The sequence below is a fragment of the Elephantulus edwardii genome, unplaced genomic scaffold, assembly GCF_000299155.1.
Source record: "Elephantulus edwardii isolate Elephantulus edwardi_28Jun2011 unplaced genomic scaffold, EleEdw1.0 scaffold00210, whole genome shotgun sequence".
In the NCBI taxonomy this organism is placed as follows: Eukaryota; Metazoa; Chordata; class Mammalia; order Macroscelidea; family Macroscelididae; genus Elephantulus; species Elephantulus edwardii.
In genome coordinates, this window is record NW_006399960.1 from 591,807 (window position 1) to 617,944 (window position 26,138).

The following is a 26,138-nucleotide window of genomic DNA, read 5'->3' on the forward strand; positions in this document are numbered from 1 at the left end:
TATGCATAGGAATCAGATTGATTACATCTGTGGAAGGAACCGCTGGAGAAGCTCAATATCAGCTGTGAAAACTAGGCCAGGGGCTGATTGTGGAACTGACCACCAATTACTCATATGCAAGTTCAAGCTGAAGCTGAGGAAAATTAAACCAAATCCACAGGAGCCAAATGTGACTTTCTCAAGAGATAGACGGGCAATTTCCTCCTGTTATGATTTACAGCCTAGGAAGCTTGATGGAGGGTCACTATTAGTTGGAACAAACTCAATGGCAGTGAGGATTTGAAGTTCAATTTAGGAGCACTAAAACTATTACTTCCAGCTTATCTTCGGTATGAATGTATAATGTTTTTATCAGAAAAGTCTCAATAATTGATGTAAGTAACCTTCTGAGCATAGATGGGGGTCCCAAAGACATATATATGGTGAAGGCACTGATAACACCTACTGGGGCAAGAGGTATGGGAGGCAAAGGCATGGAAGAACCTGCAATGGAAAGGCTAACTTATGGCCAAAAGGCTCAGACTAAATTCAGCTTTTTTGGTGCAGAGAAAGCAAAGTAATGATAGTTAGCTTGATACGTGGAAGACACAGACATGGTTATGACACAGAGGGACAAAAGGAAAGAATTCTCCCACGGAGAACATGAGAGAAGGCCGTTTTCACTCTAGTTATAAATTATCTTCATTAATCTCAACATAACGTTACTACAGAAGGAAAAACATCAGAAGAATGATGTGATCAGATATCTTACACTAATTAGGTATATAAAACATTACAATGGACTTGATGTTCCTCAAGTGAAGAGAAAATTGTAAACATTTTTAATTAGACAGTTGTTGATTGGGGTCCTTATGGAAAAATTTTCAAATAATTATTCTTCTGATATTAATGAAACAATGTACTTTGGAATTTTACTAAAAATATGATACAACATATTCATCCTAAATTAATGGCTTGGTATGATGGAGGCCTAGCACCTTCACATCCATGAATTAAATATGATAATAACTTTGGTCCAGAACAATGGGACCTGTGGAAATTGCCTACTGCATTATCTGGAATGACATTTTTGGAGTGCTAATATAACTGGCACTATATGTTCAACAGCTAATATAACTTTTCTAAAAAATCAGACTTTTGTTATACAAGCTTGTGTCAAATTGCCTTATGTCATAGCAATTAGCACAGTTTCTTTTAATTATTCTTTATGAAGTGTGTTTGTTGTTGTTGTTGTTGCTATGTGCCATCGAGTCGCTTGCGACTCATAGCGACCCTATGTACAAGAGCCCTAAATGTTCTATCCTGTGCCAACCTCGCCGTCTCAAACACACTCATTCCCACCACTCCACTCTCACAGAATCGATCCATCTCGTCGAAGGTCTTCCTCTCCTGCACCGTCCCTCCACTCTCCCAAACGTGATGTCCCTCTCCAAGGACCAGTCCCTCCTAGCAACATGCCCAAAGTATGTCAGATGGAGCTTCAGAATCCTTGACTCCAAGGAGCATTCTGGCTTCACCCTCTCCAGGAAAAACCTGTTTGTTCTCCTAGCAGTCCATGGACTATTCTATACTCTTCTCCAGCACCACAGCTCGAAGGTATCAATCAGTTCTCTTTCTATCATCCCTATTCACTGTCCAACTCTCCGATGCATAGCACATAATTGCAAAGAATATAGCCTGTATCAGGCACACCTTCGTCTCCAACCTGACGTCTTTGCTTTTCAGTACTCTTGAAAGGTCCCTCACAGCTGACTTTCCCAATGCAATTCTTCTGCTGATTTCCTGGCTGCTGTTACCAAGAGTGTTGACTGTGGAACCAAGTAAACTAAAACTATTAACTATCTCAATCTCTTCATCATACATACTGATGCTACCAATTGGCCCAGTGGTGAGAATCTTTGTTTTCTTGATGTTGAACTTCAATCCGTATTGAAGGCTGCAGTCCTTGACCTTCTGCAGCAAGCACTTCAGGTCCTCCTCAGTTTCAGCAAGTAGGAATGTAATAATTATTTATTGTATACCTGTTTGAATAGTTCTGTTTCATTTAATCAATCTATGGATACGTTGTTATTGCTATGTGCTCTGTAGATCTTTGTGGCTTCCTGTTAATTTGACATGTGCATGGTAGGAAGAACTTGTAACAGGTTTAGTAACATATTTTTAAGAATTGGTTCGGTAGACCTCAAAGATTTATAGGATGGATTATTGCTATAATTGTAGGGCTAATACTAATAACAGCTACAGCAGCTACAACTCGTATAGCATTGCATACAGCTATTCAAACACATGATTTTGTAGAAACTTGGCATAATCAATCATATATATTATGGACTGTGCAAACTAAAATGAATAATGATTTGGAAACTTGGTTGGGGGCTGTAGAGCAAGCTTTGGATTGCCTTGGAGATTAGGTAGCTGATATGCAAAAGCAATTGCATGAAATGTGAATAGAATATAACAAACTTTTGTGTAACCCCAGCCCAGTATAATGCTTCTAAGTATCCATGAGATTAGATAAAAATATCACTTATAGGATTTATGAGGAAATGTATCCTTGAATGTTCAAGAATTAAGGAAACAAGTATTTGATATATTTCGTGAAAAATTACCTGGAGTATTATATCAAGATCTCGCCCAGAAAATAGTAGAAATATTACAGGGAGTGGATCCCCATCCCTGGTGTTAAAATTTAGTACATAGTGTTGGGAGTGCTTTTCCCTCATTACTTATTTGTCTTTTTAGTTTTATTATAGGGTACTACGTTCCAAGTAATAATTAGCAAAAAAAAAAAAAAAGAGAGAGAGAGAGAATATCCAACAAAATGTTATAGCTCTCGCTTCCTATTTTAAAAATATAAAAAAGGGGGAAGAATTGGGATGGTTTCTGAAACCCATTGTGTCTTGGATGACTGTCAGCTTGTGAGTCTAGAGTAGTGCTGAGAACATTCAGCAGGAATTTAGCTAAAAACAGCTTCTTGGACAAGCATGCAGGAGAGGCCAAGAAAACCATGTGTAGACCTCACTAGACCCAGGGGAGTGACCATAAAGTCTTAATTTATGAGAATCTACTGTCCATGAGAGTGTGCAGTAAATAGTCTTTTTTGTTAAGATCTTCTGAGTAAATCGATAATAAAAGCCCTGGTTCTTGGCTATCCAAAAACATATTCCCTTCTATTCTTAGAGATAATTGTTAGATTAAGGTACTTGAGATAATTGTTTGGTGTATGGCAAGAAGCCTATACTGATAAGAAATGGAATGCTTGTATTCTTTCTATATACATGCTGTCTGTGTCTGCTCTAAATACTCATCATCGTTTCCATAGTGATCACTAAAATCCTCTCTGAGCCTATCCTCTCTGTCATTAATAGCTTGGCCTCACTGCTTTTCCAAGTAAACCCACAGTAGTGCTCCTGCTGGGTGTGCACCTGAACATCCACTACAGATTAGATTATCATCCCGCCCCAATTCAAAACTTAACCTCAACTGAGGCTGTTCAATTTCACTCTGCATACAAAACAAGACCTATTCCTATTTTTATTAGAGGTCCTCTCAATATGGCCTTCAGAGTATTACATAGTTTCAAAAGCCCTCAAATCCTTTCCCCAAATTACCTCCCACTCCCAGGTGCTCATCATCAGGTCTATTGCCCAAGGGTTCACACAAATCATCCCTAGCCTATGCCTATCTAGGCAATATTTTCCTGGAGAAATTCCCCAAGAGTCATAATCCTCGTGTAAAGTCATTATCCAAATTCCACCTCCCTGTCTAACCAATTCATATTCCAGAACTACCAGAGGACAGAACCATTGAGAAACTTCCATGACCCCAACCTATCCCATATGCCAAACTTTTTACCCAAATTGACATCAACAAACTTAACCCAAACTCATTCTTCTCAGGAAGTCCAGATTTCTCTTTTCCATTACTTAAAATAAACTCCCCACAATGTCAAAATCAGCACTGAGTTCTGTTACAAACTGCCTCATCTGTCCTACTCTTTCTAGATAACCCAACTAAAAAGTATTTAGCTACATCTTTCAAGTCATGCGAACGGGAAGTCAACACAGACCAAGTTCAACTTCTCCTTTCCACATGTCAACTTTTGGGGATGTCTGAAAGCATCTTTGCCTGTAGAAACAGCGTCTACTCCTGCCTGCCAACCAGTTGGACGGGAGCACGCACACTAGCCTATCTACTTTTCCCTGTTTCATTCATAACCAACTCTGGATTAATACCTACTTCCCTAACCCAAACCCTTAGACACAAATGGGTAGTCATAGGACTCTTCCCCCTAATGTCTGGCCTGGGAATAATAGCAGGAGTGTCCACCAGCACTATACAGGACTAGGCAACTCCACAGAGAAATTCCAGCATCTTGCAAAAACTCTCCAAGAGTCACTAGACAACATTGCTGCTCAGCTCATTGCAGTAACCTAGCGGCAACCAGGAATTTCCCCTTGACTACTCCCCATTCTTAACTCCATTTCTAGACATTCTGTTTATAACTCTTGCTCCCTGTTTTATAAATCTTTTTCAGAACTTTTTAATGAACTGACTCGCCGCCGTCTCACAAACAACTGCCCAAGACCACATAAAAATGATGCTCCTCCTTCAGACCTTACAGGAAACCAAGACCAGATCCCCAGAGTTGCCCCAGTTCAGGCCTGGAATGGAGGAATAATGTGATAGTTGCTCCCAGGCTGGATCACTCCTTGAGAAACATAACATCTAAAGCAACCAGATATAAAAACTGGACTGGACAATGAATCCTGACAAGTCTCTCTCTTCCCTACCTCTCCCTAAAACCCTTATAAAAAGAGGCCATCCTTGGTTGCCTGTGCACCATTTTGACTCTCTCCGCATGCAGTCAGGTCACTTAGCAACCCTCTCAAACCACACAATAAAGGCCTGTTTGTTTCTTGGGACCAGTTTCTTTCTTTCTCTTTCTCTCTTGCCCTCAAATCTTTTTCTGTCTAACAACTGGGGCAAGAGGTATGGGAGGCAAAGGCACGGAAGAACCGGCAATGGAAAGGCTAACTTATGGCCAAAAGACTCAGACTAAATTCAGCTTTCTTGGTGCAAAGAAAGCAGAGTAATGATATGTGGAAGACACAGAGTTCTGAAACAGGGAGACACAGAGCCAAGAATTCTGCTACAGAGAACATGGGAGAAGTCAGTTTTCACAAGGTGTGTCATTTAAGCAAATATGTGGCAACTAAATCCAGATGACTGGCTAGTTGAGGACAACAAAGGATATTTCATAAAGAGGTAAGCCAACAGGACTTTTACTGGAGAAAAAGTAGTATGAGAACAGCTAGAGAATCATGTGTGTGCTTTATAGTCTTGAGTGTTCATAATTCAAGCTTCCCACTTTTGTTGACAATTATTTATTCATTTACACACTAAGTCAACAGTCAAGCTCTGTGCCAAGCAGTTGGATACCACAGTGAATGATAACAGAGTTCCTGCCTGCTTTACGGGGCGCTCAGAATCTATGACAACTTGGAATGTGATATGAACTGCCATGTAATTTTAAAGTGTTAGTAGTCATATTATGTTGTTGTTATGTGCCATCGAGTCAACTGTGATTCATAGCTACCCTACAAACAATGGTTCTGAACCCTGCCCTATTCTGAGCCAAACTCACTGTCTCTGACACACCTGACCCTTTGCCAGAGTCACTGGGTCAGTCCATCTCATTCAGGGTCTTTCCTACACTGACACACCACCCTTCCAAGCATGACGTCCTTCTCCAAGGACTGGTCCCTCCTGGAAACATGACCAAAGTATATAAGCCAGAGTTTCAAAATCCTTGCCTCCAAGGAGCAGTTTGGTTTCACCCTCTCCAGGATAGACTTGTTTATTCTCTTGGCAGTCAATAATATGTTTAATACTCTTCTCCAGAATCACAGCTCCAGGACATTGATTCTTTTTCTGTCATCTTTAGTCATTGTCCACCTCTCAGATGTAAAGCAAACTAATGAGAAGACCATGGCCTGGATCAGGTACACCTTAGTCTCTAGACTGACATTGTTGCTCTTTAGTACTCTGGAGAGACCCCTAACAGTAGACTTTCTCAAAGTCACTTGTCTTCTGATTTCCTGACTGTTGGTGCCAAAAGTATTGATTGTGGAGCTGAGCAAGATGAAATTGTTAAAAACTTCAATCTTTCTCCATCTATCATAATGGCCAAGTGGTGAGGATTTTTGTTTTCTTTGTTGAGATGCAATCCATATTGAAGGCTGCAACCCTTGATGCTCTGCAGAAAGTGCCTGAAATTCTCTTTGCTTTCAGCAAGCAAGGATGTGTCATCTGCATAACACAGATTGTTGTTGAGTCTTCATCATTCATACATTCTTTAGCTTCTCAAATTATTTGCTCAACATAAATATTGACAAGGTATGAAGAAAGAATACAGCCTTGATGCATGCCTTTCTTCATTTTGAACCACAGAGTGTTTCCTTTCTATGTTCAGTCAGACATCTTTTTGGTCTAGGTATAGGTTTCACAAAAGCACAAATCATATGTTCAGGGATTCCTATTCTTTTCAATGTTAGCCATAATTTATTGTGATCCACACAGTCAAATATATTTGCACAACCGACAAAACACAAACATCTTTTTGATACTGTTTTCAGCCAAGATCCATCTGACATTAGCAAAAATGTCCCTAGTGCCATGACCTCTTCTAAAACCAGCTTATGTTTCTGGCAGTTCTCTGTTGATGTACTGTTCTAGTCAATTGTGGATGATCTTCAGGAAGATTTTGCTTGCATCTCAAGTCAGTGATATTGTTCAATAATTTCCATATTCTGTTAGACCATCTTTTCATGGAATGGGAATAAATATTAATCTCTTTCAGTCAATTGCTCTTTTAGCCATAGCTCTTTTCTGGATTTCTTGACAAAACCTGGTGAGTATATTCAGGGCTGCACCTGTTTTCTGAATTATATCATCTGGTATCCCATCAATTCCAAGGGCTTTGTGTTTTGCCAATTCCTTCAGAGCAGAATTAATTTCTTCCTTTATTACCATTGGTTCTTTATCAACTACTACTTCCTGAAATGATTCTGTGCCAGCAAATTCTTTTTAGTACAGTGACTTCATGTATTCCTTTAATCTTTTGATGTTTCCTGGATCATTCAAGATTTTGTACATGAATTACAACTCGAAGTTTTAATTTGTTCTTCAGTTCCTTCAACTTAAGAAATGTCAAAAGATTTTTTCCATTTTGATTTTCTGGCTCCAGCTCTTTGCAGGTTTAATTATAATACTTTGTCTTCACAAGCTTCCCTTTGAAAGGCGCACTATGTTACATAATGTAAGTGCAGTTAAATGTTGTCATTGTTTTGGCATGGTGGGTATTTTTTTTTTTAGTAATTTTAACTTGTCATTTTAGCGAACGAAAGATTGGGTTTTCATTCATTTATTGACGCACATTTTCCTTCTTCTCCTTTCCCTCCCTCTCCCCAAATCCACTTTGTAATGTATGTCTTACTCTAGATTGTTATTATACATGTAATGCCTAATCATCCATTCCTTTCAGATATTACTTTCACCTATTCCAGTTAAGTGTTCATTATCTATCTACTCTTTTCCTGTTCTCCCTGCCCCAATGTCAACCCTATTTCCCCCCACCAGTGGATTTGCTTTTTATTTTTTTTATTTTCTACTAGTTTATTTGCAAAATTTGAATACAAATTTTTATAAGAGGTTTTATACAGTATTTGTCATTTTGTGACTGAGCTATTTCACTCAGCATAATGTCTTCCAAACTCATTCCATTGTGTAATGTTTTAAAAGTTCATTGTTTTTCAGTAATTGCTAATATTCTGTTATGTGAATGTACCACAGTTTTTCAATCCATTCATTTGTTGATGGGCACTTGGGCTGCTTCTATCTCTTCACTATTGTGAATAATGCTGCAATAAATAAACATGGATGTAAATATATCAGTTGGCCACAGCTCTGGTTTCTTTAAGGTTATTTCTTATAGTAGGTGGTGGTGGGTTATTATTATTATTATTATGTGCTGTGGTGGGTTATTATTATTATTATGTGCAATTTTTACAGAACCAACCCATACCTGACCCTCTAACCTGTTTTCAGGGGCAATAAATTGCATGAGAGATTGCCCAACATTCTTCCATGGAGCAGCTGGTGGATTTGAACTATGAGCCTTTAGAATTTCAGTGCAGCTTCTTATCACTAGGCCACCATAGCTAGGTCAAATGGTATATCTATTTCAAACTTTCTGAGGAAGTACAATACTGCCTTTTATAGTGATTGTACAATTTTACATTCCCACTGGCAGTGTATGAGAGTTTCAATCTCTCCACAACCTCACATCCTCATCAGCTTTTGTTGTTTGCTATCCTTTGCCATTGTTGCTCATTGTTTTAATTTGCAATTCTCTAATAACTAGGGATTTTGAACACCTCTTCATGTGTTTGTTGGTCATCTATCTGCCTTTCTCCTTTGATGAAGTATCCATTCATATCTTCTGTCCATTTTGTGATTGATTGGGTTGCTTGCCTTTTTCTTGTTGAAATTTTGGAGTGTGCTATAAATTTTAACTATGAGTCCCTTATCAGATATGTCACTGTCAAATTACTTCTTTCCAGTCTATGGGATTCCTTTTAACCTTGTTGGAGAAAGTTTTGGATATGCATAAAGATTTTATTTTCAAAAGGTCCAATTCAGTGAACTCTGGTGGCCTAGTGACAAGAAGCTGCACTGTGATCCCAGAGGTGCATGGTTTGAATTCACCAGACGCTCTGCTGGAGAAGGAGGGACAATCTCCTCGTGTACCAGTCAGATCTAATTTGATGGTACACATCAAAAAATAATAAAATTTTTTAAAAATTAAAATCTAAAGGTCCCATTCATCTATTTTATCTTTTCATGCTTGTAAGTTTTCATTATTCCTAGAAATCTATTCATCCTGTAGATCAGTGCTTCTAGAGTTGTTCCTAGTTTTTCCCTGATGAACTTACAGTCTTTGATTTTATTCCTGAGTCCCTAATCCACAAGTCAGTTTTTGTTTATGGTGTAAAATGTGGGTCTTGCTTCAGTTTTCTGAAGATTGTTGTCAAGTTTTGCCAGCAGTTAAAGGGGCTGTCTTGTCCTAATAATTGATTTAGTATCCTTGTCAAGATCAGTCAATCATAGGCAGATGGTTTGATTTTTAGGTTCTTAATTCTATCCCATTGATCTATATGTTTGTCACTGTAGCATTACCATGGTGTCTTGATTACCTTCTCTTGTCTTATTGATCTCACTGGAACTTCTAATGCAATAGTGAATAGAAGTGATAATAGTGGGTATCCTGCTTCCTATTTCAGGGGAGAATATTTTTACCTTTTTCTCCATTAAGGATAGTGTTTCTCCATTAAGGATGTTGTTGGCTTAGAGTATATGGCCTTAATTATATTGAGGAAATTTTCCTCTGTTCCTATTTTGTTGAGTGTGCTTATCAGAAAACAATGTTGGATTTCATCAAAAACCTTTTCTGTATCAATTGAGATCATCATACGGTTATTATATTTTGTTGATATGATGGATTACATCTATTGTCTTTGTTTTGTTGAACTATCCTTGTATACCTGTTATGAATTCTAGTTGGTCCTTTGATTTGTTGTTGGATTCTATTGGCTAGGATTTTGCTAAGGATTTTTGCATCTATATTCATCAGAGATATTTATTGGCCTACAGTTTCCTATTTTGGTGGTGTCTTTACCTGACTTTGGTATTAGGGTTATGTTTGCTTTATAGAATGAATTTGGGAGGATTCCAATTTTTACAATTTTCTGAAATACTTTACATAGACTTGGTGAAAGTTATCTGGTTCAGGATGGGGATTTTTTTGTTGTTGTTGCTGGGAGTTTTTTGCGTTTTTTTAATGACCTGCTGAATGTCTTCTTCTGTGATGAGTCTGTCCAGGTGATATTGACTTTAGTCTGTGTCAATATCAGCAAGTTTTGCATTTCTAAAAATTTTTTATTTCCTCCAGGTTTGCATACTTGTTTGAGTAGAATTTTCCACAAAATTCTATTATCCTTTTTATTCCAGTTTGCTCTGTTGTTATGTTGCTCCTTTCATCACTTGTTCAGATTATTTGTATTCTTTTCTTTTCTTCTCCTTTTGTTAAGCTGGCCAGTGTTTTGTTGATTTTGTTGACCCTTTTGAAGAACCAAATTATTCTGGATTGTTGTTTCTTCTTCTTTTTTATGATGATTGGCTGCTTTGTCTTATATTGCTTTTTTCGTTCCTCTGGAGTTTTGTCTGTCTCTCCCATTTTTTTCTTCTTTCATCCAAGTCAAATCTTGGCAGAAAGCAGAGAGTACCAGAAGAATGCCTATTTGTGTTTCATTGACTATGCAAAGGTATTTGACTTTGTGGATCACAATAAATTGTGGCTAACCTTGAGGAAAATCGGAATCTCAGAACTCTTCATCATGCTTATACATGCACCAAGAAGCAGTCTTCAGAACAGAGCAAGGAAACAATGTATGGTTCAAAATCAAGAAAGGAGTGCGTCAGGAATGCATCAAGAAGACAAAGATTCTCACCACTGGGCCAATTGTCAGAACCATACTAGATGCAGAAGAGATTGAGGTTGTTAGCAATTACAGCTTACTCAGATCCACAATCTGCACTCTTAATACCAGCAGTCAGGAAATCAAAAGATGAAGTGCATTGGGAAAATATGCTGACATGGAACTCTCCAGAGTGCTGAAGAGCAACAAGGTCAGTCTAGATACAAAGGTGTGCCTAATCCAGGCCATGGTTTTCTCAATTACTTGTTATGCTTCAGAAAGTTGGACAATGACTAAGGATGACAGAAGAATAGATCCCTTCAAGTTGTGTTGTAGCAAAGAATCTTGAACATACCATGGACTGACAAGAGAACAAGTAGATTTGTCTCGGAGAGGATGAAACCAAATCTATCCTTGGAGGTTAGGATTTTGAAGCTCTACCTCACTTACTTTTGGCATGAGGCCAGGAGAGATCAGTCTTTGGAGAAGGACATCATGCTCAGAAGGGTGGAGGGACAGCACAGGAGAGCGAGACCCTGGATGAGATGGATTGATACAGTAACTGGGGTGATAAGGATTGGTGTGTCAGAATTAGTGAGACTGGCTCAGGACAGGGAAGGGTTCAGAGCTGCTGTACATATGGTCACTATGCATGACAGGTGACTCAGTCAATAACATTTTATGGTAAGTTTGGAAGCAAGAGTGGCATCCACTTCCTAAACAACTTGCCTCCGGAAACTCTATGAACTTTGATAAATGTTGATAATTGTAGAGGGACTTCAAGCCTTTTGTTCATAGGGTGGCTATGAGTCGTGCTCAACTTGAAGGCAATCAACAACATAACAACAATAATTCAAATACTTGAATATTGTTCTTTTTAATTCCATGGCAGGAAGTTCTATCGCTCTTTCCTCTTCCAAGAGCTTCAGTGACTGTCTTGGTCACTTTTTTGGCGTGAAATCTTGCTTTGGTTATTTTGTGGAATTTGAAGCTGTCTGTGTACTCCTTGTCATTGTGGTATTACATTTCGGGAGGCGAGGTGCAGAAGTATCCTGCTGCATGGGTCCTTGGTGATATGGCCTCCAAATACTCTACTCACTGCTGAAATTGAGGGCCACAATGACCTGAAATGAAGGTTGGTGGGGTTGAGGCTTCCCAGGCTTTGATCACTGCTGGTCAGTGGTCATAGGGCAGGTTCCAGGTCCTCTCCAAATTGTTGATGAAGTTGTAGGAGACAAGCTTGGGGCCAGAGATAGGTGTGGGCATGACTTCCCAACTCCTGATCACCACTCACCAGAGGCGGGTGTGATTTTCCACTCATTGCTCACTGCTGCCAGGGATAAAGAGATGTTCCAGGCTCGCTCCCCACTGCTGAAGGAGGTACCTGGGGGTAGAAGTCAGGTGTGGCTTACCACCCTCTGCTTACTGCCTTGTCTCCTGGAACAAAGACATGTTCCTGTTGCTATTGTTATATGCCTTGCTATCAAGTTGACTGTGACTCACAATTTATGAACAATGGATCTGAAACCTGCCCTATCCTATGCCATCATCATTACCTATGACATATTTGATCTCATTGATACAGTCATCAGGTCAATCCATCTTGTTTTGTGTCTTTCTCTCTTACTTTGATTCTCCACTTTTCCAATCATGATGTTCTTCTCCAAGGACTGGCCCCTCCAAATAACATGCCCAAAGTATGTGTGACAGAAAAATAGATGATGTTAATTTGCAGTAATCCAATCTATCTAAAATATTATCATTCTAACATCTAATAAAATTGTTAGCATTTTAGTTTTTTATGGTCTTTCTTTGTAGTATGTCTTTGAAATCAGTGTTTAATTTACACTTCCTGCACATTTTCATTAGGACTAGCCACCTTTCAAATTCTCAACAGCCGTATGGTGACCACATATTAGTCCATGTAGGCCTAGGATTGTGATGTTTCCCTTGATCTTAATGCCAGAATGATAAGCATCAAGTGCATAGAGGAGAAGTCTGATTCAGGTATGTTATTTTTCTTTTAATGTGTGAAATTGAGGAATCTCAAGTGTTTAGAAGAAGGTATGTGACTTTTTAACCAAACTCTGAGGTTATAGGAAAAGAGTCATGGTGACAAAGTAATAGAAAATGGGAAAAGTTGCATGTAAATAAGAGATACATCTAGAAATTTCTGGCTAATCTAAATTTCACATTGTTATAATTACCCAGCCTAGCCTCATCCTAGTGCTACTAACCCAAAGGTCATATCTCTCTGGTGGTTCAAATCTGTCAGTCACTCTCTAGAAAAAAGATGAGCAATCTCTTTCTAGATAATTTACAGCCTGAGAAACTCAATGGAGGGCCAGCTATGAGTGTGCTCCAACTTGAATGAAATAAGTGAATTAGTAAAAACAGTTGGTATGTATTGAGAACTGGGCTTGGGCAGGTACTGCTTCAATCCACTGTTCAATAGATGACACCATTTCATCCTTATAATCACTCATGTGTGGTAGCTAAAACATTATTTTCTTCATTTTCTATAGAATAAGATATTCCAAGTGCACAAAGTCATGGGATTTCTAAGCCAGAACTCTAAAAAAGGCATTATTGTCTATCCATGGCAGCACACTGGCTTCATAAACAATGAGACTCTGCTGAGTCACAAGGTCATAGAAGACTGGCCATGGGTTCCTACATCCACCTTCTTCTTAAAGGATATGAAAGAGAAATCAGGCGAGCTCTGGTGGCCTAGTGGTAGGAAACTGCACTGCAATCCCAGAGGTGTGTGGTTCAAATCCACCAGATGCTCTGCTGAAGAAGGAGGAACAATCGCCTCCTGTACCAGTCAGATCCAATTTGACGGTACACACATAAAAAAAAAGAATAAATAAATAAATAATTAAAAAAGAAAGAAAGATAAATCAGAGGTAATGTAGGAGAGATAGACTGATGAGTTGCCACAGAAATTCAGGGACTGCTTTCATCCATTCAATTAAAGAAAGATGATCCAACATCTTTCAAAGTATGTAAAATGAAACTCTTGCTCCCTGACTTGGTAATCCACAGAGATCCAGAACCCAGGGGTCACTAACTTCTGCTGCTAGCAGGAGACATGGTTTCACACATACCTGTGCAGGTGGGCTCTGTGCCAGACCAAGCCAGGTTAGATTGACACACTCGGGCAGGGCTGCCTTGTAGCTCATAGCCACCAATGCAGGAGAACTCACAGGTAGCTCCATAATTGTCACCATCACTGGAGCACTTCACATAACCATTTTCCGGAGCATTGAGTTTGCCGCAGCGTTTGACTGTAGGGACACAGGCATAGAGTTGGGCTCAGGCCAGAGCACTTAGAGTAACCAGGAAAGGTGGGGGCCTGTTAAATGAGTGAGCCAGAAGGGCTGTTTGGCTTGTGAGGGGGTTTGGAGAGGAGTATGTTGTTATGAATTCAGTTTGGTTCCCTGTGTTACAGATGAGAAGACTGCGCACTCTTCCAAAATAAAGATAGCTTGTAATTAGCTGCCCAACCCAGGAGGTATAAAAGATGCTCTTACAAACATTTTCCTTTTCTAGAGGTTAAAGGTTCTTGGACAGCAAAAACGTGGTTAATTGGTAGCCCAAGCTAAAGGGGCTCCTAACCACCCTGATAAGAGAAGAACCTGCAACAGAACAGGCAAAGCCAGTGTTGGAAATGTTATTAAATAATATTTGAATAGGACTGCCAGCTGGGGGCTCCTGTGGGACCAGGTGTCTGCTCTCTGGTATTCCTTCAATAAGCCATGTGGTGTGGATCTAGGCTGTCAGCACAGAACCTCATGCAGACGTAAATAATGAAATTCAGGCATTAAGATGGGACCCTTACCCAGTCTCCTCAGAGGTTGGCAAGTGTCCCTACCCACAGAAGGCTCTTGCTCAACAGCTTGCTTCCTTTACTCTTCTAAAAGTCAATAAGCAGTTCTTACCTCTTACTTTAACCCGAAATTTGCAAATACCCTTGTTCTCAGCTCTGTCATAAACTGTGTACTGGATCTTGTGGTCGCCTTCTGGAAAATTTGAGCCTGGGGGGAGGCCTTTTAGAATGACACTGAAAGGGAGAAAAAACAACAACAACAACAAAAAACCAATAATAAAGATGATAATTTTTATTTTAAAGGGCATTTAGTAAACATACACTCTGTACATGATATGGGCATACAAGAAGAAATATTCTTGAAGAATCCAAGTTCTTGAGCTTTACTATGGATAATTAAAGACTAGAAAGTAGAAGGCCCCAACTGCAGACAAGTTTATACCCCCCCCCTTAATGCAAGGACATAAGTAAAGAATTTGGAATGAATTAATTTATCATGTATATAAGTAAAATAATTTCTGGATGAACACAATGAGCAAATAAATGTATCGCCATCAGCAGAAGATGCCAGCTTTGCAACTGAGCCTCCAAGCAATAAGGACACTTCACTTCATTGTTGACTACCCATCAGCCCCTAGGTCATATTAGAGGTAGAATAGAGGGGGCAAGGGCAGGAAACTCAGCCCCTAACTCCTTTAATCCTACCCTTGTTGCAGGAGGTACTTTAATTTGTTCACTCTTGGTAAGACAAACTAATTTTCTATGATGAATATCACTTGAGATATCCCAAACCATTATTAGGGGTGTTCTAATGGCATAGTCAGGGAGCTCTGGTGGCTTATTGTTGTTGTTGTTGTTGTTATGTGCCATCAAGTCACCATAGCAACTCTATGTACAGCAGCTCTAAACCCTGCCCTGTCCTGAGCCAGTCTCACTAATTCTGACACACCAACCCTCGTTGCCCCAGTTACTGTATCAGTCCATTTCATCTTCTCCCATGCTGTCCCTCCACCCTTCCAAGCATGATGTCCTTCTCCAAGGACCAGTCTCTCCTGGCCATGGGCCCAAAGTATGTGAGATGGAGCTTCGAAATCCTGGTGGCTTAGTGGTAAGGAATTGTGATGCCAACTCAAAAGTGTAGTATGAGGTTCAAATATTCTAGCTGCTCCACAGGAAAAAGAAGGGCAATCAACTCCTGTGTGATTTGCTGTCTCTGAAAAGCCTGCTGGAGGGTCAGCTATGAGTTGGTTCCAACTTGACAGTCTAAAAAACCAATATCAGCTATCCTGGTTAACAAAAGGCTGTGTGTTTCCAGTGGATTGCATCCACCAGCAAGTCTGAGGAAGAAAGATGAGCTGAAGGCTGTTCCTAAGCAAAAGGGAAGTTTTCTGAGATTTCTTGGCTATCCAAATAGCAGTAGTTTTCACTTACATAAAAAAAATTATATGCCAGGCACAGCTCTTGCTTTTAACATATAATACCTCATCTAGTCTTAAACACTCTGAGGTAGGCCTTATTATATCTCCATTTTACAAGTGAAGAAACAGAGGCATTGATAGATTGAGGAGCTTGGCCTTGATCACATGGGTAGTGTGATTCTAGCATCTTTCTTCCTGTCTCTCTGAAAGGCACATCATTAGGTACAGCAAGATCAAATGATCAGGTTTTGTTGGTTTGCTTTTCAAAAATCAGGTAAATTCCCTTCTTTTCATAGTTCTTAAGAAAGATGAGAATAGTTACAAAAAATGGATATGTGAAATTATCCTTTTCACCACTGAGGAAACCCTTGCAGGCCAAAGACAAGACATCATTTTATAAGGTATTAAGTGAGAGGTCTTGCAAAAGTGTGAGAAATCCCCCCATAAGAGACAAGTTACTTTGGGCCTAGTGGTAGTCTGTATGAAGTTGCATTGCTAACCCAAAGGCTGAACCTCTCTGGGGGTTCAAATCCACCAGGGGTTCCAAGGGAGAAAGATGGGCAAACTCCACCAAGTGATTCATAGCCTCAGAAAACCCTCTGGAGAGTTAGCTATGGTAGGTACAGACTCAAAATGCTATACTCAAAACGGAATGTCACAAGTTTTAAGGTCCTCAGGAGGCACAAGTGAAACATAGATAAACCTCAGAGGAATACTTCCTCAAGTATTAGTGACTGTTAGTCCCTCAGATTTCCCTTCATCCATGACATTCAGATAACAGACATACAAAATAAACAAATTCATAGGAAACACTTGTCACTGAGAGATGCCCTAGAACCTTCTCTCTAAGAAGAGAGAAGCTCTTCCATCAGAGGGAGCTCTGGTGGCTTAGTGGTGCGGAATTGCACTGCCAACCCAAAAGGCAAACAGTTTGGATCCACCAGCTGTTCCTTGGGAAAAAGATGGGCAATCTTCTATGTGATTGCTGGAGAGTCAACTAAGAGCCAGCTCTGATTTGATGACACATAACAATAGCATATACAAGTAGCTTGAGTGAGACAGAAGGAGGTGACAGGAGAAGTATTAGAAAAGCAAGGCACCTAAGTGAGATTACAAGTGGGCAAAGGGACAAGATAGTCTTGTATGAATTCTTTCCTGGGCTGGAGCCCAACCCCTGCAGCATCCTGCTCCACGCCTCCAGAAGCAGACAACTTCTCTAAACAAGAGGTATGGGGGCTAGGATGATCTTTTTAAATGTCACACTTCTAATCATGACACATAGGTTACACACAAAAATGCCAAGATTAATATACTTGGCTAAGCTTTTAAATAAATGGATTCCAGATACTAGATTAGAACAAAATATAGCTGAACTTCACCACAGAAAACTACCCTTTTCCACAAAGCATTTCAGGTGCTCATGAAACTATTAAAATAGTTAGTCCTGGACAGTGGCATTGGAGTGTAGAGGGAGGCAGAAGATATCTTCTTTTTCACAAATTTCTAGAAGTATTTGATGTGGTAATAAGTTTTGAGGATAAAATAAAAAGCGTTAAAAACAGCAGATGTAATGAGAAACAAAAGAGTGGGAAAACTGTATGCAACAACTATAAGGGAGGCAGCACTGGCCCCATGTGGAAGGCATAGCAGGCTCCCCAGAAGAGGTGAACTCATAGGGTATGGTGGCATGAGTAGGAGCCCGCTGGGCATGCATTGGGGATTAACCTTGGATTAATCAGTTGACTTGCTTTTCTCCTTCTGCCCTACTTGTCCCTACTTGCTTCAATAAATATTTTTAGTGTCATCTTTTCTTTCTTGTCTTTTCTTTTCTTCAATGAACATCTTCTAAGTGTCATCTATGTTACATACATGTTCATAGACACTGAAAATATAGCAGTGAATACACTGTAGTAGAGAGAGGCAATAATCAGATAAGAAAAATATGTAACATCTTGTTGTTCATTGTCATTGAGTCAAAACTGACTCAGAGCTGACCCTCCAGTGGGTTTTCAGAAGTTATTGCCCATCCTTCTCCATCGGAACTGCTAGTAAGTTTAGTATATTAGATGCTGAAAAGAACTTTAGAGGATGAGCAACAGGATTTCCTTCTAAAGTGTGGATTGCAATTTTAGATAGGAAGTCCTTCTTTGCTGACGGAGAAAAGGGAGCCATTCAGATAATTAACAGAAGGGTATTTAGGCAAAAGGGACAAGAAGAACAAAGATTCTAAGTTGGTTTATCCCAGATGTGCTTAAAGACAAGAGAGAAAGTAAATGGGATTAGACCAGAATGATTGGAACAGAAGATGAGTGGAGGTAGCTAAAAGTAACACTTTTGCTCTAATAAGATAGGAAATTCTCTGGGAGGATTTTGAGCTGATGTACCCATGCTACTTAGAGCATAAAGATGACTTTAAAAGAAGTAAAGGCAGAGGGAGTTAGGCATGCAGATGGATGGATGGTAAAGTCCCCATCTTAAAAAACTGATTTGCACGAGAATTTACAAAAGTAAATTTTTTTTAGGTTGTTTATTTTTCATTTCAATGAACATCTACAGAGATTTTGGAATTCCATTCATTGATTGTTGCACCCTTCTCCCCGCACAAACCCCTCCCCCACCCCGTTTGCTCCTCTCCTTGAAAAGCAAAAGAAAAACTCCCTCATTGGTACACAATTCCCCCACCCCCTACCCCCAAATATAATCCACTCTGCAACCCTCATTGCATACTCCTACGATAAAAATAATGTCCTAAAATATAATGCTTTTAGACTATTCTCTCCCCCATAGATTTCAATGCCGTAAACATAGCAAGCAACAAATGCTGGCGAAGTTGTGGAGAGACTGGAACCCTTATTCACTGTTGGTGGGAGTGTAAAATGGTACAACCACTGTGGAAAGCATTGTGGCGCTTTCTCAAAAAGTTGCAAATAAAGATACCATTTGACCCAGCAATTCCACTACTGAGAATATACCCTAAATGACATCGAAGTAGATATATGTATACCCATGTTTATCGCGGCTTTGTTTACAATAGCAAGGAGTTGGAAACAACCTAAATGCCCATCAACAAACGAATGGGTAGAGAAGCTGTGGTATATTCGCACAATGGAATACTATGCTGCATTGAAAAACAAGGAACTCATGCAATATTATTCAAAATGGGTGACCCTGGAGGACATTATGCTGAGTGAGGAATCTCAGTCACAAAGGGACAAATGCTATATGGTGCCACTGTTGTAGAATGAGGCTGGCATTGGGGTGGGGGTAAGACTAAGACTGAAATTGTTTTTTTTTAATCCAATCTTTCACACACATTTTGGTTTAGACCATGCATCACAATACTCCCAAGTTAATTTACTCTTGCCACCTCTTCCCTGTGATTATAACTTCCACTAATCATTCTATTCAACCCCTTCCTGTCTTCTGGGCTTTTACCTTTGGGCAAGTGCTTCCCTTTTGACCCTACATGGTTAGTTATTTAAAGGAGAGTGTGCCTTTCAAGTGATATTATTTCCTTATAGGTCTATTGCTTATCTGAGTTTGCCATTTTGCCATTAACAAGGCTGGCCAGAGTTTTAAAAAGCACATTTGAATTAGCTATATCCCTTACTCAGGGGCATCTTCATTCCAGATGTTACATTTCACTTACTCAGTCAGAATACCATCTGCTGTGTCTCTTCCCTCAGGGGTATCCCAAGACACCCGAACCGTTAGCTTATTGGGTTCAGCAATGCGTTCCTTCACACTTGGACACTTAATTCTAGGAGGTTCTATATCTGAAAAATAAAACCAAAACATTATCACTAGCATTAAGAAGTATCTCCTAAAAATAATGTTTAAACCAGTATAAAATAAAAATTTTATATTAAAAAAAAAGTCTCTCCTGTCAACTAAGGGTTACAACACCTAATGTTTAATATGAGAGATCTCAGTGTACTCATTTTCAAGAAGTTTGTTCATCTCCCTACATTATTCATTCTTCCTTTCCCCCTTCCTAGGTCTCTCCTATGAATTTTAAAGATTTTGAGCACCTATATGCATGAGGCTAAATATTTAATCAACCCAGAATCATTTATTAGCTACACCTCCTTCTATCCTACTCTTCCAAACTTACCCATGGAAGGCAAGTGTTTCACCCTTCTGCTTTAAAAATTCATTACAGAATATGAGAAAAGGGTACCTTCATTAGTATCTAGATTTATTTAATTCAAGAAATCTTTGAATGTTTATCCAGTCACTAAGTTTGGAAGAAAGAGACACAAAAGCAAAAGGATCATGTGTTTCTGCTTTTCAAAGAGGTTGCAGTCTATTGTAGGGATGTTTTTGTTGATGCTGCTATTAGGTGTTATCAAGTTGGCTCCAAATCAACCCTGTATATAAATTCAAAACAAAATCCAAGCAATTCCAGTACTGGGAATATGCCCTAAAAAATATCAGAGCTGCCACTCAAACAGATTTATGCACACCCATGATTATTGCTGTGTTACCCACAATAGCAAAGAGATAGAACCAACCCAAGTGCCCATCAACAAATGAATGGGTGGAGAAGCTGTGGTCTATTCACGCAATGGAAAAAGATGGTACTCATAAAATATTACACAACATGAGTGGCCCTAGAGGACATTATGCTGAGTGAAATATCTCAGTCACAAAAGGACAAATACTGTACAACACCACTGTTATAAAACATGACTGACATGGGGGTTGGGGAAAAAACTAAGAAAAGATGGTATAAACAGTGAACATTGCATTGGGACAAATAAAGAAAAGAACTCTTTAAAACCAAACATGCAGAGAGCATTAAGGACCTATTCTACTTAAATTATTTCAAAAAATTGAAAAAGAAGGAACACTTCCAGAGTCATTCTATGAAGTAAGCATAACTCTAATACCAAAACCAGGCAAAGATATTACCAAGAAAAAAACCTGCATACCAATTATCTCTCATGAATATAGATGCAAAAATCCTTAACAAAATCCAAAAACATATCCAAAAAATAATTCACCATGACCAACTGGGATTCATAACAGGTATGCAGGGATGGTTCAACATAAGAAAAACAATCAACATAATTCACTGTATTAACAAAGTAAATAATGCTCTAAGCAATTGATGCAGAAAAGGCATTTGACAAAATCCAACAACCCTTCCTGATACAGACAGTAAAATTGGAATAGAAGGGAATTTCCGCAACATAGTGAAAAGTATATATGCAAAACCAAGAGCCAACCAACACAATTCTCAATGAAGAAAGACATTTTCCTTGCAAACAGGGACCAGACAAAGATGTCTACTGTCCCCATTTCTTTTCAATATTGTATTGGAAGTGCTTGACAGGGCAATAAGACAAGAGAAGAAAATAAAAGGCATCCAGATGGGCAAAGAAATGGTTAAACTGTCGCTGTATACAGATGATATGATAGTGCACACAGAAAACCTCAATGACTCAATATAAAAAAAAACTGTTAGAGTTAATAGGCTAATTTAGTAGAGTGGCAAGATATAAGATCAATAGCCAAAAATCAATAGGATTCCTCTACAGTAACAAAGAGAACTCAGAGATGAAAATAAAGGAAGCAATACCATTTATAATAGCCAACCATAAATTGAGATATTTGGAAGTGAACATAACTAGAAATACAAGAGACTATACAAAGAAAACTACAGAGCATTTCTGAAAGACACAATAAGAGATCTAAAGAAATGGAAAAATGTGCCCTTTTCATGGATAGGCAGACTCAATATGGTGAAAATGACAACCCTATCAAAGGCAATTTACCTGTTCAATGCAATCCCAATCCAGATACCAAATCTATTTTTCAAGGAGATTGAAAGGGAAATTATCAAATTTATTTGGAGAGACAGGAGACCACGAATAAGCAAAACACTTCTGAAAAATAAAAGCGAGGTTGGAGGCATAGCACTCCCTGACCTCAAACCCTACTACACAGCAGTGGTAAATAAAACAGCATGGTACTGGTACAATGACAGGCACATAAACCAATGCAACAGAATTGAGAACCCAGAAATAGACCAAGCTATCTATGGTCAACTGATATTCAACAAGGAAATCAAAGATATCAAATGAGAAATGAAAACCTCTTCAACAAATGGTGCTGGCAAAACTGGACTTTCACCTGCAGAAAGCTAAAACAGGATCCACATCTCACACCATACACAAAAATCAACTCAAGGTGGTTCAGAGACCTGGGAGTAAAGCCCAAAACCGTAACATTCATGAGACAAACTGAGATCAAGCTTAGAAGTGCTAGTCCAAGGTATAAAGACACTGCCAAATACAACCAGAAATGCACAATCTAAAGAGGTTATAAATGACCTTCTAAAGATTAAATCTCTGTGCACATCAAAAACTTTTTCCATCAGGGTGAAAAGAGAACCTACAGACTGGGAACAAATATTTGATAACGTCATATCAGACAAGAGTCTTATAACAAAAGTTTATAGAATACTCCTGGACCTCCACAAGGAAAAAGACTGACAGCCAAATTACAGAATGGACAAAAGACATGGAAAAAATTTTCAGAGGAAGATATTCAAATGACAAAAAGACACATGAAGAAATGCTCCAAATCACTGTCAATAAGAGAAACCAAATCAAAACCACAATGAGGTAGCATCTCACTCCAGTAAAAGTAGCAAAGTTTAACAGGGCAGCAAGTAATAGATGTTGGAGAGGATGTGGTGAGAAAGCAACTCTTCTTATACATTGTTGGTGGGATTGTAAAATGGTGCAACCACTCTGAAAGGCAGTTTGGAGCTTCCTCAAAAAGCTGAACATAGAAATTCCATATGACCCGGCTATTCCACTACTTGGAATATACCCTGAGAATATGAGAACTGAGGAACAATCTGAGATTTCATAGTAGCATTATTCACCATCACAAGAACAAGGAAACAGCCCAGATGTCCAACCACAAGTGAATGGATTGAGAAATTATGGTACAATCACACAATGGAATACTATGCAGCATGCCGGAGCATATAAGGAGCTTTGTAAATTATTATCTAATTTGGGAGGGACTGGAGAGCATTATTCTGAGTGAACTCAGTCCCACAAGGATAAAATAAGACCGTTATTGCAGAAGGAGTATAAAGATCCAGAATGGGTGGGAAAGGCTGGAAGCAGAGAAATACGGATGTAGAGCGGAAAGAGGGGATTAATCATTGAAAGGGGATTAATCATTGGATTGAACAATTTGATGGGTGGGGTGTGAGGGAAATGGAGAGAATTTGTTTGAATTTTTATTAGAATTTTTTATTTGGTTATTTTTCATTTCAATGAACATCTACAGAGATAGTGAGAAAAAAAATTCAGCTTTGGGAGGGGGAAGGGAGGGAGAAAGGAGGGAGAGGTGGTAAAATATGCAACAACGAATGAAAATCTAACTTTTCTGTAAACTTTTGTTGACAACTAAAATAAAAAAATTAAAAAACAAAAATAAGGAATATATGATTAGGTATTATTTGTATGACCACAGTTCAGAATAAGAGGTTCATAAGTAAGTGGACTGGGGGGGTTGGGCAGAAGGGAGGAAATTATGCAACCATGAACTGATACTTTTTTTTTAAAAAATGTACAACAATGAATGAAAACTTTCTGTAAACTTTCATTAAAATCACAACACACACACACACACACACAAAACCAAAATCCTGCATGTTTCTACACTATTTACACAATCTCTAGTGTGTGTAAGCCCACTAGTATGGTCATTGCGTCAGTCCTTACTATCAAGGGTCTTCCTCTCTTTCATTGACTTTTTACCTTTCAAAGCATTATGTCTCCAGGGAGTTCTCTTCTGGATAACATGTCCAAAGTATCTGACCTCACCATTTGTGTCCTTTTTTTGCTTCTCAAGAATAGGCTATACTTCTTCCGAGGCAAATGTCTTTGTTCGTTCAGCAATTCATCATATAGTCAATATTTTTCATCAACACCAAAAATCAAAAGCACCAATTCTTCTAATGTCTTTCTTCCTCATTGTCCAACTATTGCAGGCCTATATTGTTTTTGTTATGTTTCATTGAGTCTGAATTGACTCATAGCTGACCCTGCAGCAGAATTTCAGAGCCAGTATAATCACACAGGAGGATATCTCTAATTTTTCTCCTGTGGAGCAGCTAGTGGATTTGACTCGTGTGCCTTCCTTAACACTCAGCCACTAAAGTTTCCTATTTCACAGGAATATGAGACAATTGAAAATACCATGGCATGTGTTAGGCACACTTTAGACTTTTTAAAAAAAAAATCTACTAGTGTATTTACAAAATTTTAATACATTGTTTTCAAGAACAAATTCTTTCAATTTCCCTCACCCTCCACCTATCATATACAATTCCATGATTAATCTCCCCCTCCCCCTGCTCATCCTCATCCCTCTGCTTCCACCGTCTCCCACCCCTCTTGGATCCTTACACTCATTCTACAATTATGGTTTTCTACAATATTTATCCTTGTGGAACTGAGGTAGTTCACTTAGCATAATGCTTTCCAGTCCCTCTCAAGTTAGAGAGTAATTTACAAAATCATTGCTCCTGTGTGCTGCATAGTATTCCATTGTGTGATTGTACCATAATTTCTCAATCCATTCATTTGTGGTTGGACATCTGGGCTGTTTCCATGTTCTTTGTGATGGTGAATAATGATGCTACTATGAACATTGATGTACAAATCTCCATTTGTGCCTCAGTTCTCATATTCTCAGGGTATATTCCAAGTAGTGGAATAGCCGGGTCATATGGAATTTCTATGTTCAGCTTTTTGAGGAAGCTCCAAACTGCCTTTCAGAGTGGTTGCACCATTTTACAATCCCACCAACAATGTATAAAAGTTCCTTTCTCATCACATCCTCTCCAACATCTATTATTTGCTGCCCTGTTAAATTTTGCCACTGTTACTGGAGTGAGATGTTACCTCATTGTGGTTTTAATTTGGTTTCTCTTATTGACAGTGATTTGGAGCATTTCTTCATGTGTCTGTTTGTCATTTGAATCTTCCTCTGAAAATTTTTTCCATGTCTTTTGTCCATTCTGTAATTTGGCTGTCAGTCTTTTTCCTTGTGGAGGTCCAGGAGTATTCTATAAACTTTTGTTATAAGACTCTTGTCTGATATGATACCAAATATTTGTTCCCAGTCTGTAGGTTTTCTTTTCACCCTGTTGGAAAAAGTTTTTGATGCACAAAAAATCAACTCAAGGTAGATCAGAGACCTGGAAGTAAAGCCCAAAACCATAATATTCGTAAGAGACAAACTGGGATCAAGCTTAGAATCACTAGTCAAAAGTATAAATACAAACAGAAGAGCACAATCTGAAGAGGATAAAATTGATGCATGGGCCCTTCTAAAGATTAAATCCATGTGTGCACATTTTAGTCTTTAAAGTGACATCTTTGTTCTTTAGCATTTTAAAGAGGTCATTTGCAGCAGATTTGTCTACTGCAATGAGTAATTTTATTTCTTCACTGCTCTTTCCATGAGTATTGATTGTGAATTCATGTAAATGGAAATTTTTTTTGTAAATGGAAATATTTTATAATTTCATTATTTCTCTCTTATCATGATGGTACTTATTGTCTCAGTTGTAAAGATTTTAGCTTTTTTTATGGGAAGGTACAATCCATACATAAGATTATAATATTATTTTATACATATCAAATATGACATAAGACAGAAGTGATACTATTCCAGAAAAGGTAAAACTGAATACTATAGGGATTTAAAGGAGCCATAAATTCTATAGATGTGGAAACTGAGGCTCAGAGAACTTAAATGAGTTACACAAGGCCATACTTACAAGAAATAATAAATTTTTAAAAACCTTCAAACTCATTGCTGTAGTGTTGGAAATAACTCATAGTTGCCCCTCCAGCACGTCTTCAGAGACTGTTAGTAGCATAGGAAGAGACTGCCCAGCTTTGTCCTGTAAAGCTGTTGGTGGGTTTGAACAACTAGAGAGGTGCTGCTTTTGGGTTGGCAGTGCAACTCCCTATGTATTACACTACCAGAGTGCCCTTAAAGACAACAGCAGTGTGAATTATAACCTACATCAGACCCTTTGCCACTAGAATAAGTTTTCTATCCTCCCACTGCGTCTTTATATTTATATTTCTAAAAATTCTACAAGACAGTGAGTGGTCCCTCTAGGTCCATTCTCCCGTCCAGCTGTCACCAGAGCACATCCATAGTTATTTTGTATGTGTGCTGAAACCTGGAAACAAAAACACATCTGTTGTTGTTGTTGTTATGTGCCATCGAGTCGCTTGCGACTCATAGTGACCCTATGTACAACAGCCCTAAACTCTGCTCTGTCCTGTGCCAATCGCACTG

General features: G+C 38.8%; 1 protein-coding gene across 1 annotated transcript in view; it reads right to left on the reverse strand.

Moving 5' to 3' along the window:
* Positions 1–26,138, reverse strand: part of SRPX (sushi-repeat containing protein, X-linked) — a 92,870-nt gene that overhangs the window by 21,997 nt on the left and 44,735 nt on the right. The window contains exons 5-7 of the mRNA XM_006897524.1: positions 19,438–19,564; positions 14,483–14,604; positions 13,649–13,828 (exon numbers count right to left, since the gene is read on the reverse strand). Of these exons, the coding sequence (XP_006897586.1) occupies positions 13,649–13,828; positions 14,483–14,604; positions 19,438–19,564 (429 nt within the window). The remainder of the gene's footprint in view (positions 1–13,648; positions 13,829–14,482; positions 14,605–19,437; positions 19,565–26,138) is intronic.